This window comes from Herpailurus yagouaroundi, unplaced genomic scaffold, assembly GCF_014898765.1.
Source record: "Herpailurus yagouaroundi ecotype Mexico unplaced genomic scaffold, PumYag 308, whole genome shotgun sequence".
Lineage (NCBI taxonomy): Eukaryota > Metazoa > Chordata > Mammalia > Carnivora > Felidae > Herpailurus > Herpailurus yagouaroundi.
The window spans coordinates 3,757,203-3,769,153 of record NW_024412525.1 but is presented as its reverse complement, the minus strand read 5'-3'; the positions used below and the strand labels follow the sequence as shown (position 1 = coordinate 3,769,153).

The window sequence follows — 11,951 nt, the reverse complement described above, 5'->3', positions numbered from 1 at the left end:
TCTTTCTTTCTTTCTTTCTTTCTTTCTTTCTTTCTTTCTTTCTTTCTTTCGCCTTGGTGGCCTGCCTCTAAAGTGCTGGCAGCAGTGTTTTAAGCTAAGTGTATTCCCCTATTCGGACCTCTCCAAAGGGCCCAAAACTTTTTTTTTCCTCTTGTATAAATTATTTCTGAGGAAAGCTGTTTATTCACTCTGAGGAAATATGTTTTGCGGTCAACCTATTGAAAAAGATTTCCCAGTGTTTCTTATGTGGATTGCCTATTTCCTGAGGTTTTCAGGGGCCTTCGGTTTCCTGTTCACCTTGGGCTCAGTTGTTCGCTATGGCTGCAGGCTGGCGTCTGTCTGGTCAGAATCTTGCGCATTTCACGGAAGAAAAACTGTCTATGTGTTGACACCATATAAAGGTCTGCTGTACAGTGAGTTACTGTTTGCTCTCTTGAACTCGACTTGCCTGTCGCTGTCAGCTGTGCTTGTGAGTTGAGCATAGCATGACTTTTGAAACCTGAGGACTGCCCTCATCTGACGACATATATCCAATTGTAATCCCTGAGAAGGAACTGTAATCGGTCTTGGATGAAAAGAGAACTGGTACAGATATCAAAGATGTTTAAAAACACACACACACACACACACACACACACACACACACACACGGGATTTAAATAAAAACTTGAAACAAAAAAAGATATCAAAGATGTTTATATAGTGAACAGCGGTGGGAGATAGATACAGTGTCTCTCACAGGCAGTGGTGATTACTGCCTATTATAAAAGGGTTGGATTCCCTAAGCTTAAATTTCCTCTCTGGTAGTGCAACCCACTCCCTGTGCAGGTATTGTTTGGCCCTGTGGTTATTGGGTTTGGATAACCAGTGCATAAAAATGCAAATATGCTGGTCATTACTATTGCTAGGAGTAATAAACTCCTTTGTTGTGGGGGGAGGGGTTCGACTAGTAATTTACAAGATGACGGACATCTTTGGGCACTTTTCCTCTCTTTTTCGATATCATTTTCATATTTTCATCTCCCTGAGGCCTGATTGAAAGACTACTCCCTGAAGTCCAACTCAGGAGAACCTCAAGTGTTTGAAGTTTTTCCTAGAAAACTGAGTTCTAGGTTTCTCTGGTTAAGGATTTGTGTGCCTGTCTCTAGTTTCTGAAAGACTAATTTGAGTGGTGCTTAGATGATGAGCAGTGGTGGTGGGGACAAGCTCTTGCTGAGCCGGTTGTTTGGTATGTGTGTGGCAAAGGGCAAGGCTGGGGCTGCCTCCTTGTCTTCAACTTCCTGCTTCCAGGTAAGTTATTGCTTGCTTTAAGGAGAGATTGTGATGAAAGCTTGTTATACAAATGTTGAACCCAGGCTATAATCCTGCAATGGAATTAGTAGACATCGCAGAGAAATTAACCCCCGGGCCTCTAGCTCTCAACCAAGTTCCTTCTGCATGCAAGGCACGTGTGTCAGAGCATTTGTAGATAAAGCCCAACTGAGTTCAGTTGGCATTTAATTTATTTCTACGGCTCGGGTGGTCTTGAAGTATAGATGACCCTTGAACAACACAGAGGTTAGGGGCACTGACCCCTGCACAGTTGACAATCCACATAATAACTTTTGACTTCCCCAGAAGTTAACTACTAATAGCCTACTGTTGACCAGAAGTCTTACCAATAAACAGTTGATTAACATATATTTTGTATGTTACATGTAGTATATGCTGTATTCTTGCAATATAGTAAGCTGGAAAAAAGAAAATGATATTAAGACAATCATGAGGAAGAGAAAATATATTTACATTCACATTACTGTACACATATGTACTGAGGAAAATCTGCATATAAGTGGACCCATGCAGTTCAAACCCGTGTTGTTCAAGGGCCAACTGTAATTACAGCCAGGGGCTGGCTTCGTATTTTTGCTCCTCATTCTCAGAACCAAGTGTTTCTTGGGCAGAATAGCTTTGGGAATGGTAGGCTAGACTCTCCTCAGTAAATGGGCTCCACACTTGTGGGAGGGGGTTGCAGGTGAGTAGCTGATTTTCTTGGTGACAGTTTGGTACCATAACCACAGATCCTTTGAAGACAAGCAACCAGATGTTACATTTTCAACCTTATCTGTCAGCTTAGTGAAATTCTGAGTAAAGACTAATATTAAAGAGGGAGAACAAGGAATGGATTTGAATTTAGCAGTTAACTGGCCTTCAGAATTGGAGACAGGATGTGCGTTGATTAGCTGTGTCTTACTCAGTGTCGACTCGCGGATATGAAACTGTAAGAGGAATCAATTCTCAATACCCTTCATGTTTGTGTTTGCTTTTAGTGTTTACCACCACAGGGAGATCTCTGCCCCCTGGGGCTGAGAGACCCCAACCTATCCCCAAGCTGAAGCTGCAGGGGATTGAGGTACCAGCCAGATGTCTTCTCACAAAGGATCTGTGGTGGCACAGGGCAATGGGGCTCCTGCCAGTAACAGGGAAACGGACACGGTGGAGCTGGCTGAACTGGGACCCCTGCTAGAAGAGAAGGGCAAACGGGTCATTGCCAACGCAACCAAAGTAAGTTGTCGTCCCAGGAGTCATTCTTTTGATCAGAACCTCTCATTAGGCCTGTGTCAGTCTCCACTTTTTTACGATCTCCCCTCTCTCCCCAAAGGCGGAACCATAGCACCCTGGGAGTATCTCTATCCCAGTCCTTATCATACTGTATTATCCGTATCTTTTTTTCTTTATTATTTTTTTAATGTTTATTTATTTTTGAGAGAGACAGACAGAATGCGAGTGGGTTGGGGCAGAGAGAGAGGGAGGCACAGAATCTGAAGCAGGCTCCAGGCTCCGAGCTGTCAGCACAGAGCCCGATGCGGAGCTCGAACCCACGAACCGTGAGATCATGACCTGAGCCAAAGTCGGACGCCCAACCGACTGAGCCACCCAGGTGCCCCACTTCTCCTTCATTCTTTTTTTTTTTTTTTTTTTAATTTTTTTTTTCAACGTTTATTTATTTTTTGGGACAGAGAGAGACAGAGAATGAACGGGGGAGGGGCAGAGAGAGAGGGAGACACAGAATCGGAAACAGGCTCCAGGCTCTGAGCCATCAGCCCAGAGCCCGACGCGGGGCTCGAACTCACGGACCACGAGATCGTGACCTGGCTGAAGTCGGACGCTCAACCAAGTGCGCCACCCAGGCGCCCCTCCTTCATTCTGAATGTTACCCATCACATCCACCTACGAGCCACTACAAAAGAGGAAGGGGGAAGGGGGCGCCTGGGTGGCTCAGTCGGTTAAGCGTCCAATTCTTGATTTCGGCTCAGGTCGTGATCTCACAGTAGTGAGTTCAAGCCCCACATAGGGCTCTGCGCTGACCACGCGGAGCCTGCTTGGGATTCTCTATCTCCTTCTCTCTCTGCCCCTCCCCTGCTCGCTCTCTTGCTCACTACTCTCAAAAATGAGGGAAAAAGGAGAAGGGCCCACCCTTTCTGGAAGTACCTCACAACACTTCCATTTACAGCCCATAGGCCAGAACTTAGTTACATCATTCTATTCAGCTGCACTGGACTTTAGACCTCTTCACTCGGCCTGCGTAAAATCACAGTAACATTGCCACCCTGCGTAAAACCAAGGACCTTTTTACTGAGGAAGAGAGAGAGAATGGACATTGGGGTAGGCAAACAGGAATCTACATCGCAAAGTTTAAGAGGGACCATTTGTTTCCCAGGGCCCATCAACAAGAGAGAGGGAAAGAGAATAGCCCAGAGAAGGAGCTGGACCTCCAGGCTTTCCATCTCCATGGTTTGGAGCCTTGGGACTGAGAGAAAAGTCTCTCTCCCTGATAGGGGAGTGCTCACCCGTGTGCAAGTTTTATGTCAAGGTTCCTTGGGGTACGGGACTCAGTGCTGCTGCTTTCTACAGAACCAAGTTTGGAGGCCCTGACACCTCTGGGAGCTGCTAGGAATACAAAGTTTCCGTCATGATATAATCCCCAGAGTCAGTGCACAGGGAACTAGGAACAGATTTAAATTGTTAAGGGAATCTCTCCAACTCTGTCTTTTCCATTGTTTTGAGAATTCAGTGGTCTGGAATAGAGAAACATTTGGGAAATGGGGGACAGTTGAGAACCACTGTCCAAGAGGTAAGGATGGGCTGTCCTGACCTAAAGAACAGGTAGGACTGGGGCGCCTGGGTGGCGCAGTCGGTTAAGCGTCCGACTTCAGCCAGGTCATGATCTCGCGGTCCGGGAGTTCGAGCCCCGCGTCAGGCTCTGGGCTGATGGCTCAGAGCCTGGAGCCTGTTTCCGATTCTGTGTCTCCCTCTCTCTCTGCCCCTCCCCCGTTCATGCTCTGTCTCTCTCTGTCCCAAAAATAAATAAACGTTGAAAAAAAAAATTAAAAAAAATAAAAATAAAAAAAAGAACAGGTAGGACTGACGTGCCAATCCGATATCGCTTTGATGTCAGCCCCCGTCAGTCTGTCTCCTGCCTGCTGAATTGAGCATCCACCCCAGCCTGTACCAAGTATTAATAAAGCTTGAACTGTAGTGTTATAAACTCACTGTCATGTTTTTAGAGAAAAAAGCCGCAAGGCCCTATGTATAGGAGAGAAGCTAGGCAGAAAGCGTTCAGCTTGGGTTTCTCTGGATCTTTCTGATCTGGAATAGCACCATTTATGAGATGACTCTTAGGATTGTTTTTTGGGGTTTTGGGGTTTTTTTTTTTTTCCCCTACAGGCTGAAGAAGAGCAAGCATGCCCAGTGCCCCAGGAAGAGGAGGAGGAAGTGCGGGTACTGACACTTCCCCTGCAAGCCCACCATGCCATGGAGAAGATGGAGGAGTTTGTGTATAAGGTACAGCCCGCTGGGTTCTGTTCTGGAAGGAGAAGGAAGGCAGGCTTCCTGGGGATGCTCCCAGCTGGCAAACGTGCATTGGATTAAAGAACTTTTATGCCTGAATCTGTATTGCCTACCATGTTAGACGTTGTTCAAAATATATTCTAAAACAGAAGTTCTTAGCTTCTTTTTTTCTTTGGCCATGGATCCCTTTGGCAGTCATCAGAATTTTTTAATTTTTAAAACTTAAAATTTTCATGTGGGTCTACTTTACAAACACATTAAATATGCATTCATGAAAAATGGTAACGTATTTTATTTAAATTTATAATTTCTAAGCGGTGAAGAATAACAATATTTTGGTATCTGCAAAGCTAATGTATGAAAATATCTATGATTTCTGTGGGTGACAGTCAAAAGGTCTAGAACTACTGGGCTTTGTTGTTCACATTTATAATTGAAAGAAACGTTAGATTTCAGTTAGAGGTGAGTGAAAATAAAAATAATTTCTTCCCATCCAAATTTCCATCCACTCCCTGGATTCTGTCCATTGTCCTTGTGCCCTGGGTTAAGAATCACTGCTCTAAAAAGACACAGTCTCAACCTAAGGAGGACTTAGAATCTACTGGGGGGAAAGGATCGAGCAGGGGTCAACCAGAATCCCCTGGAGTAGAGGAGCAGAGGAGGGCAAAAAAAGTATGTTTTTTGAAACCATATATTTCATTTCTATTTCTTTGTTTTCACTCACTGTATTAATTTTGAAATTTTAAAGATTGAGATACGCTTAATCTAAAGCACATCCAGATAAACTAACAGAACGAAGAACAAAGGCATTAACAAAAATTGGTCGAGATACACAGTACTGTGATAGCCTCATTGACACTCTGTCTTGGCTGATTCCCTGTTACCTAGGACCACCCAAAGCATGCTTGACATTCTCCTAGACTGGCTGTCCTTCGCCCCTTGTGCCTGGGAAGACTGGCCTCCTTTGGGACCCTTCTTAGAGAGTGTGTATGTATTCCAGGTCTGGGAGGGACGCTGGAGGGTCATCCCATATGACGTACTCCCCGACTGGCTGAAGGACAATGACTACCTGCTACATGGCCACAGACCGCCGATGCCCTCCTTCCGGGCTTGCTTCAAGAGCATTTTCCGCATCCATACAGAAACTGGCAACATCTGGACCCATCTGCTTGGTGAGTGATCTGGGTGGGGGAAATACCCATTGTTTTTGTCTTCTCAAATCTCAAGGGATTGTATAGCCTTTGTCCATGGGTAGGAAAAAGGGCAAAGCTATTCTGATGGATTGATCCTCGATCATGATCTCTGAGACGAGAGGAGGAAGGCCTAGAACCCGGAAAAGAAATTAGAACTAGATGTTCTCATGTGATCCCTGGCAGAACTGTCCTCGATGGAGGCAGACCCTTCGAGTTCATAAATTCCTGCTGTCAAAACAAAATGCTGGTATTTCAAAAAAAAAAAAAAGTGCACGTACTCTTTTTTTTCTGATTTTTTTTTTTTTTTTTCTTTTCCCTCCTGCAGGTTTTGTGCTGTTTCTCTTTTTGGGAATCTTGACCATGCTCAGACCAAATATGTACTTCATGGCCCCTCTACAGGAGAAGGTGGTTTTTGGGATGTTCTTTCTGGGTGCAGTGCTCTGTCTCAGCTTCTCCTGGCTCTTTCACACCGTCTATTGTCATTCAGAGAAAGTCTCTCGGACTTTTTCCAAGTGAGTTGAAAGAACGTCAGGAGGGAAAGACCGCATGCGACTGTCAACGTCTTGTGACTGGAGGGCTGACTGGGTAGTGGAAACGCCAATAACTCCCGAAGGTTCCCTTGATTGACGGGCTAGGGGAAAGGCTTTCTATTTTGTGGGCATAGTAGGGTGGTACAGTTTTTCTCTTAAATCCTTCGTGGAAAAATGCCCCACAGCCTCCGCAACTGACAGAACCCGAGTGTGGAACATATTTTTTACCCGTGCAGCGCTGTCCTTTTGTAAACCTGGGGTGCCAGTGGGCTGCTCTTCGAGCACGTGCCCAGTACTGTCTGGGCTCCCTGTTGGCCCGGCAGGGTGTGGCAGTGTTCCATGCTTCATTCTGCCAGCGTTCCTACCCACCAGTCAGGTTACGCTGATCTGTGCTGCCCAGGCACTCTGGGAGCCCCAGATGCCCCTCATCTAATGTTTTTCATATTCCCCAACGCTGCGCCCGGAGTTCTGTTTGTTGTTTTTGTGTTTTTAATTTTTTTTTCAACGTTTATTCATTTTTGAGAGACAGAGAGAGACAGAGCGTGAGCGGGGGAGAGGCAGAGAGAGAGGGAAACACAGAATCCCAAGCAGGCTCCGGGCTCTGAGCTGTCGGCACAGAGCCCGCGACACGGGGCGCGAACTCACGAACCCCCGAGATCGTGACCTGAGCCGAAGTTGGACCCTCAACCGACTGAGCCACCCAGGCGCCCCCCGGAGTTCTGTTTATTTGCTTGGTGGTGGTGGTCGTTTTGGTCGTGATGGTGGGTTGTTTTGTTTTTCCTGTAACACTGGTCACAGGAATACATTTTTATCGTTAAAAAAGTCGACTAAGTCAAAACAGTACCTCTTAAGAATGCTCCCAATTTAAGGGTTTTGTTTTAGGAACTCAACTTAATCAGAACTGAAGGGAGGACATTCCCAGAGCCCTTTGTGAATGGAAAGCTGGGAATCAGGGAATTGTGACAGAACTCCTAAATCGAAGTATCCACTAGGGGGAGATATGGCTGCCCACAACTGAGGGAAGGGATGAAGTCCTGTGATCAGGGGTTCGTAGAAACTTTTCCATTGCAAAACAGACGTGCTTGACCTGGTGGGTGTTTGATCCAGGATATAGGATTGTATGGGAAATGTATGTATGGGATTGTATGGGAAATGAGGGAGACAGAATGGTCAGATCTGGGAGCAGGTGAACAGAAAGAACAAGTTAAACAAGCCATAGGATGTCTTTCTTTCTCCCACTGATTCATTTCATTTTTGTGGCTCTTTTTTAGACTGGATTATTCAGGGATTGCTCTACTGATTATGGGGAGCTTTGTCCCCTGGCTCTATTACTCCTTCTACTGCTCCCCACAGCCACGGCTCATCTACCTCTCCATCGTCTGTGTCCTGGGCATCTCTGCCATCATTGTGGCACAGTGGGACCGGTTTGCCACTCCTAAGCACCGGCAGACAAGAGCAGGTGGGTAGGAAGCCCTAGTGTAAACCTCATTTGTATTTGGGCCTTGGGCCCTAATAGGCTCAACCCTGGGCCCTGTGGTTTGCAGTTTGGGGAGCCCAGCTGAACCCGGACTTGTGTTTAACCTTCAGAACACCGTGGATTTTCAGAGTTCAGTTCTCCCCCATGTTTCAGACTATTTCAGTGGCATGCTAGCTAACAGGACACCTGGTCACCAAGTTGATCAATCCACTGCAAGTATAAAAATGACTACTCTTAAATTTGGTTTCAGAAAGCTAAAAGATGTACAGAGCATGATCATTTTAATGACCTGAGTCCTAAGCACTCAAACCAAGGGATTAAAATTCAAACACCTGGAGTTATTTTTCCTAAGGGAATGGAAGACTGGGTTTGGTGAACGAAAAAGTACCTTGAGCATAAACACTGGTCACAACGTCTGTAGCGGCCATCAGCATACACATCTTTGTGTTGGCTCATCTGGACCCCCCTTTTAAGCTTTATTCTGGAAGCAACACACAAGTTGCCGCTAGTCTTTAGGCCCTTTGGACTTCATGTCTGCTGTGTTTTAACCTTCAGTTAAAAGAATAAGTTAAAGAAGTTAAAGAATAAGGCACCATGCTTTAACAAGGGCATCCACAGAAACGCAGAAGGTCGTCCCTGCCCTCCAGTTATGTGTAGCGTGGTGGTGTGGAGACAGACACCCATTCTTCCCTTCCTCTTAACCTACTCGTGTGTCCCTGCAGCCTTGACAACTTCCGATCTGGGTGTGTCTGTCTACCCAGGAGGTCAGAGTTCTGTTACTTAAATCTTTTATGATCTTAATGGAAAACGTGCCCAACTTCCCTCTGACTTGCAAGCCATCTACCTGAAGCCTTGCCATTTAGGCTCTGTGTCTGAGTCAGCCATCAGAGGGCTTTGATAGATATGGCCTTTGCTCTCTCTCGCTCTCCCCCCCCCTTTTTTTTTTTTTTTTTTGGTAAGGCTTCACATTTCTTAACAAATAGTAAAGAAAACAACGGGGGATATTTGCTCTTGGTGCTCCTTACAAGGTAATAGCGATGTTAGCACTTACACAGCCTTCTTCCCATTCTGGATATTGATGAAATGTCTGCTGTTATCCATCAAGGGGCTCAATTTCCTAAACATGGAGGATAGGTAATTGTCATACGACACATCTGAATTCCGGAGAAAGACAACAGTGCCTTCCGTGTAGTGGATGCTTCCTTGCTTGACAGTCGTCTCTCTGCTTTATTCAGGGGTGTTCCTGGGACTTGGCTTGAGCGGTGTTGTGCCCACCATGCACTTTACTATTGCTGAGGGCTTTGTCAAGGCCACCACAGTGGGCCAGATGGGCTGGTTCTTCCTCATGGCTGTGATGTACATCACCGGAGCTGGCCTTTATGCTGCTCGAATTCCCGAGCGCTTCTTTCCTGGAAAATTTGACATATGGGTAAGAGATGACTCTTCCAGAAGGGCCTGTGATGGTGAGTGAGAGCAGCCACAGTGAAAGGTCTGAGTAAAAGGCGGTGAGAGACACGGAGATCGGGTAGTGTTTGGGGGTGCATATATTTACGTGGCAGGGAAATAACCAAGGTTACCATTTTGACATATCGCCGATAAGATTTTTAAAATTTTTCTGCAACGCAAATACCACTTTTATGATACAAAAAAAAAAAATGTTTTCAAGGAGGAGACTGCTTTCTGCTACTTACTTCTTTTTTTTTTTATTTATTTATATATGAAATTTATTGTCAAATTGGTTTCCATACAACACCCAGTGCTCATCCCAAAAGGTGCCCTCCTCAATACCCATCACCCACCCTCTCCTCCCTCTCTGCTACTTACTTCTAATCTCTCCTTGCCACTGTCCTAAAGGCTCTTCTCTTGTTACCCTTGCAGTTCCAGTCTCATCAGATTTTCCATGTCCTGGTGGTGGCAGCAGCCTTTGTCCACTTCTACGGGGTCTCCAACCTTCAAGAATTCCGTTACGGCCTGGAGGGGGGCTGTACTGATGACTCCCTTCTCTGAGCCTTCCCACCTGAGGGGTGGAGGAGGAACTTCCCAAGTGCTTTTAAAAATAACTTCTTTGTTGATGTGAGAGGAAGAGTCTGAGTTGTCTGTTTCTAGAAGAAACCTCGTAGAGAATTCAGTACCAACCAAGCTTCAGCCCACTTTCACACCCACTGGGCAACAGACTCTCCATTTCCCTAGCTGAGGAGGGTAGGGATGGTCCGACTCAGACATGCCCCGCCTCAGCAGTCCCCCTCGTTGGCAAAGCAACTACCGTCCCCTCACAGAGACAGGACTTCGAAGCTCATGTTGAGATTTTACCCCTCCTCCAGCCATTTTGGGAAAAAAATGATGGACTGGGACTCTTCAGAAATCCTGTTTCTGGAGGAAAATGTCCCTTCCTTACCCCCATCCTTACTTTGTAACCTGGCTTATAACAGGCCATCCATTTTTGTAGCACACTTTTCAAAAACAATTAGAACCTGGTCCCATCTTTCTAGGGCCTGGATCTGCTTTTACAGCAGGAAGAACACAGCCACCAACTTTTACATAGCCCGGCTAATCATGGAAGTGTGTCCAGGCTTCAAGTAACTTGACTTTTAATTTTGTTTTTTTCTTGGCAGAGTAATGTAAAATTAAAATGGGGAAAGATATTTAATATTTAATACTAAGCTTTAAAAAGAAACCTGCTATCATTGCTATGTATCTTGATGCAAAGACTATGATGATAATAAAAGAAAGTACAGAAGACATTTGGCATTCAAAGATCTGACATGTGTGGTCTCAACTATTTGTACACAACTCCAAAGGATGAAAACCAGTTAAATAGTTTCAGATTCTGCTGAGATACAAATGTGAATCACAGGTAATTGATTGACAGGCACATGCGAGCCAATGAATGAGTCTAATTGGATTCCTAGCATCAGCTCGTCAATACAGCTTTATTTTTTTTCTACTTACCACACGGAAATTTTACTACAGAGTTTGGTTTGCTGTAGTAGCGTTCAGTGATTAGAAGATTCTGAAAGGTGCTAGGAATATATCCCTTGTGATCAAAGCTCTACTACATATTACTTTAGAGTTTGGTTCTTTTAAATTTTTTTGTTTAATGTTTATTTATTTTTGAGACAGAGACAGAGCATGAACGGGGGAGGGTCAGAGAGAGAGGGAGACAGAATCCAAAACAGGTTCCAGGCTCTGAGCTGTCAGCACAGAGCCCGACGGGGGGCTCGAACTCACGGACCACGAGATCATGACCTGAGCCGAAGTTGGACGCTTAACCAACTGAGCCACCAAGGCGCCTCTAGAGTTTGGTTCTTTTAAAACTGCCTTGCTTAAGGTTGTCTCATCAAGGGGTTATTCCATGCTTTTCTGTGCCTTTGCGAATTGCACGCAATCTGACATGTGCTGTGTTCATTAGATAGCGTAAGGTCCACAGTAATCACCAACTGTAGGCAGTTAGACGGGAATCTTCTTGAGTTACAAAGTTGGGTTCACCTCAACAGTCAGGTTTGTACAACTGGGAGAACAAACGGTTCTTTTAAAAAATAATCCAACTAGGCCAACACACAGGAAGTTTCTCAAGCTCAAGTAGTAATGAGGGAAATGTAAATTAAAACCCAAGTGATAAACCATCCAAGTCCCACTGGATTGGCACAAATTAAAGATCCTAATGTTAAGTGTTGGTATAGATGTGGAGCAGACCAGACGCTGCTGGTGGAACTGTTTTGGTAGGATGACTGTGGATGTGCATAGAGCATATATACATGCTACGACATTCAAACATTTTATGAAACAACACTTTACAACATGAGATGCCTATCCTAGATCACTTGATTTTTTAAAAATGCTCCTTCTGACCCACTAAATGAATGGGTCACAACTCGCACTTTGAAAAACACTGCCCTTGAGAAACTTCGATGAAAAGATTGA

General features: G+C 45.2%; 1 protein-coding gene across 3 annotated transcripts in view; it reads left to right on the top strand.

The window, feature by feature from the left end:
* Positions 1-10,788, top strand: part of ADIPOR1 (adiponectin receptor 1) — a 15,018-nt gene extending 4,230 nt beyond the window's left edge. For all 3 annotated transcript variants that reach the window (XM_040462068.1, XM_040462070.1, XM_040462069.1), the window contains 7 exons: positions 2,310-2,544; positions 4,708-4,824; positions 5,831-6,002; positions 6,349-6,535; positions 7,825-8,012; positions 9,266-9,459; positions 9,909-10,788. In XM_040462068.1, coding sequence (XP_040318002.1) covers positions 2,404-2,544; positions 4,708-4,824; positions 5,831-6,002; positions 6,349-6,535; positions 7,825-8,012; positions 9,266-9,459; positions 9,909-10,037 — 1,128 coding nt within the window. In that variant the 5' untranslated portion in view covers positions 2,310-2,403 and the 3' untranslated portion in view covers positions 10,038-10,788. The remainder of the gene's footprint in view (positions 1-2,309; positions 2,545-4,707; positions 4,825-5,830; positions 6,003-6,348; positions 6,536-7,824; positions 8,013-9,265; positions 9,460-9,908) is intronic.
* Positions 10,789-11,951: the final 1,163 nt, after the last annotated feature.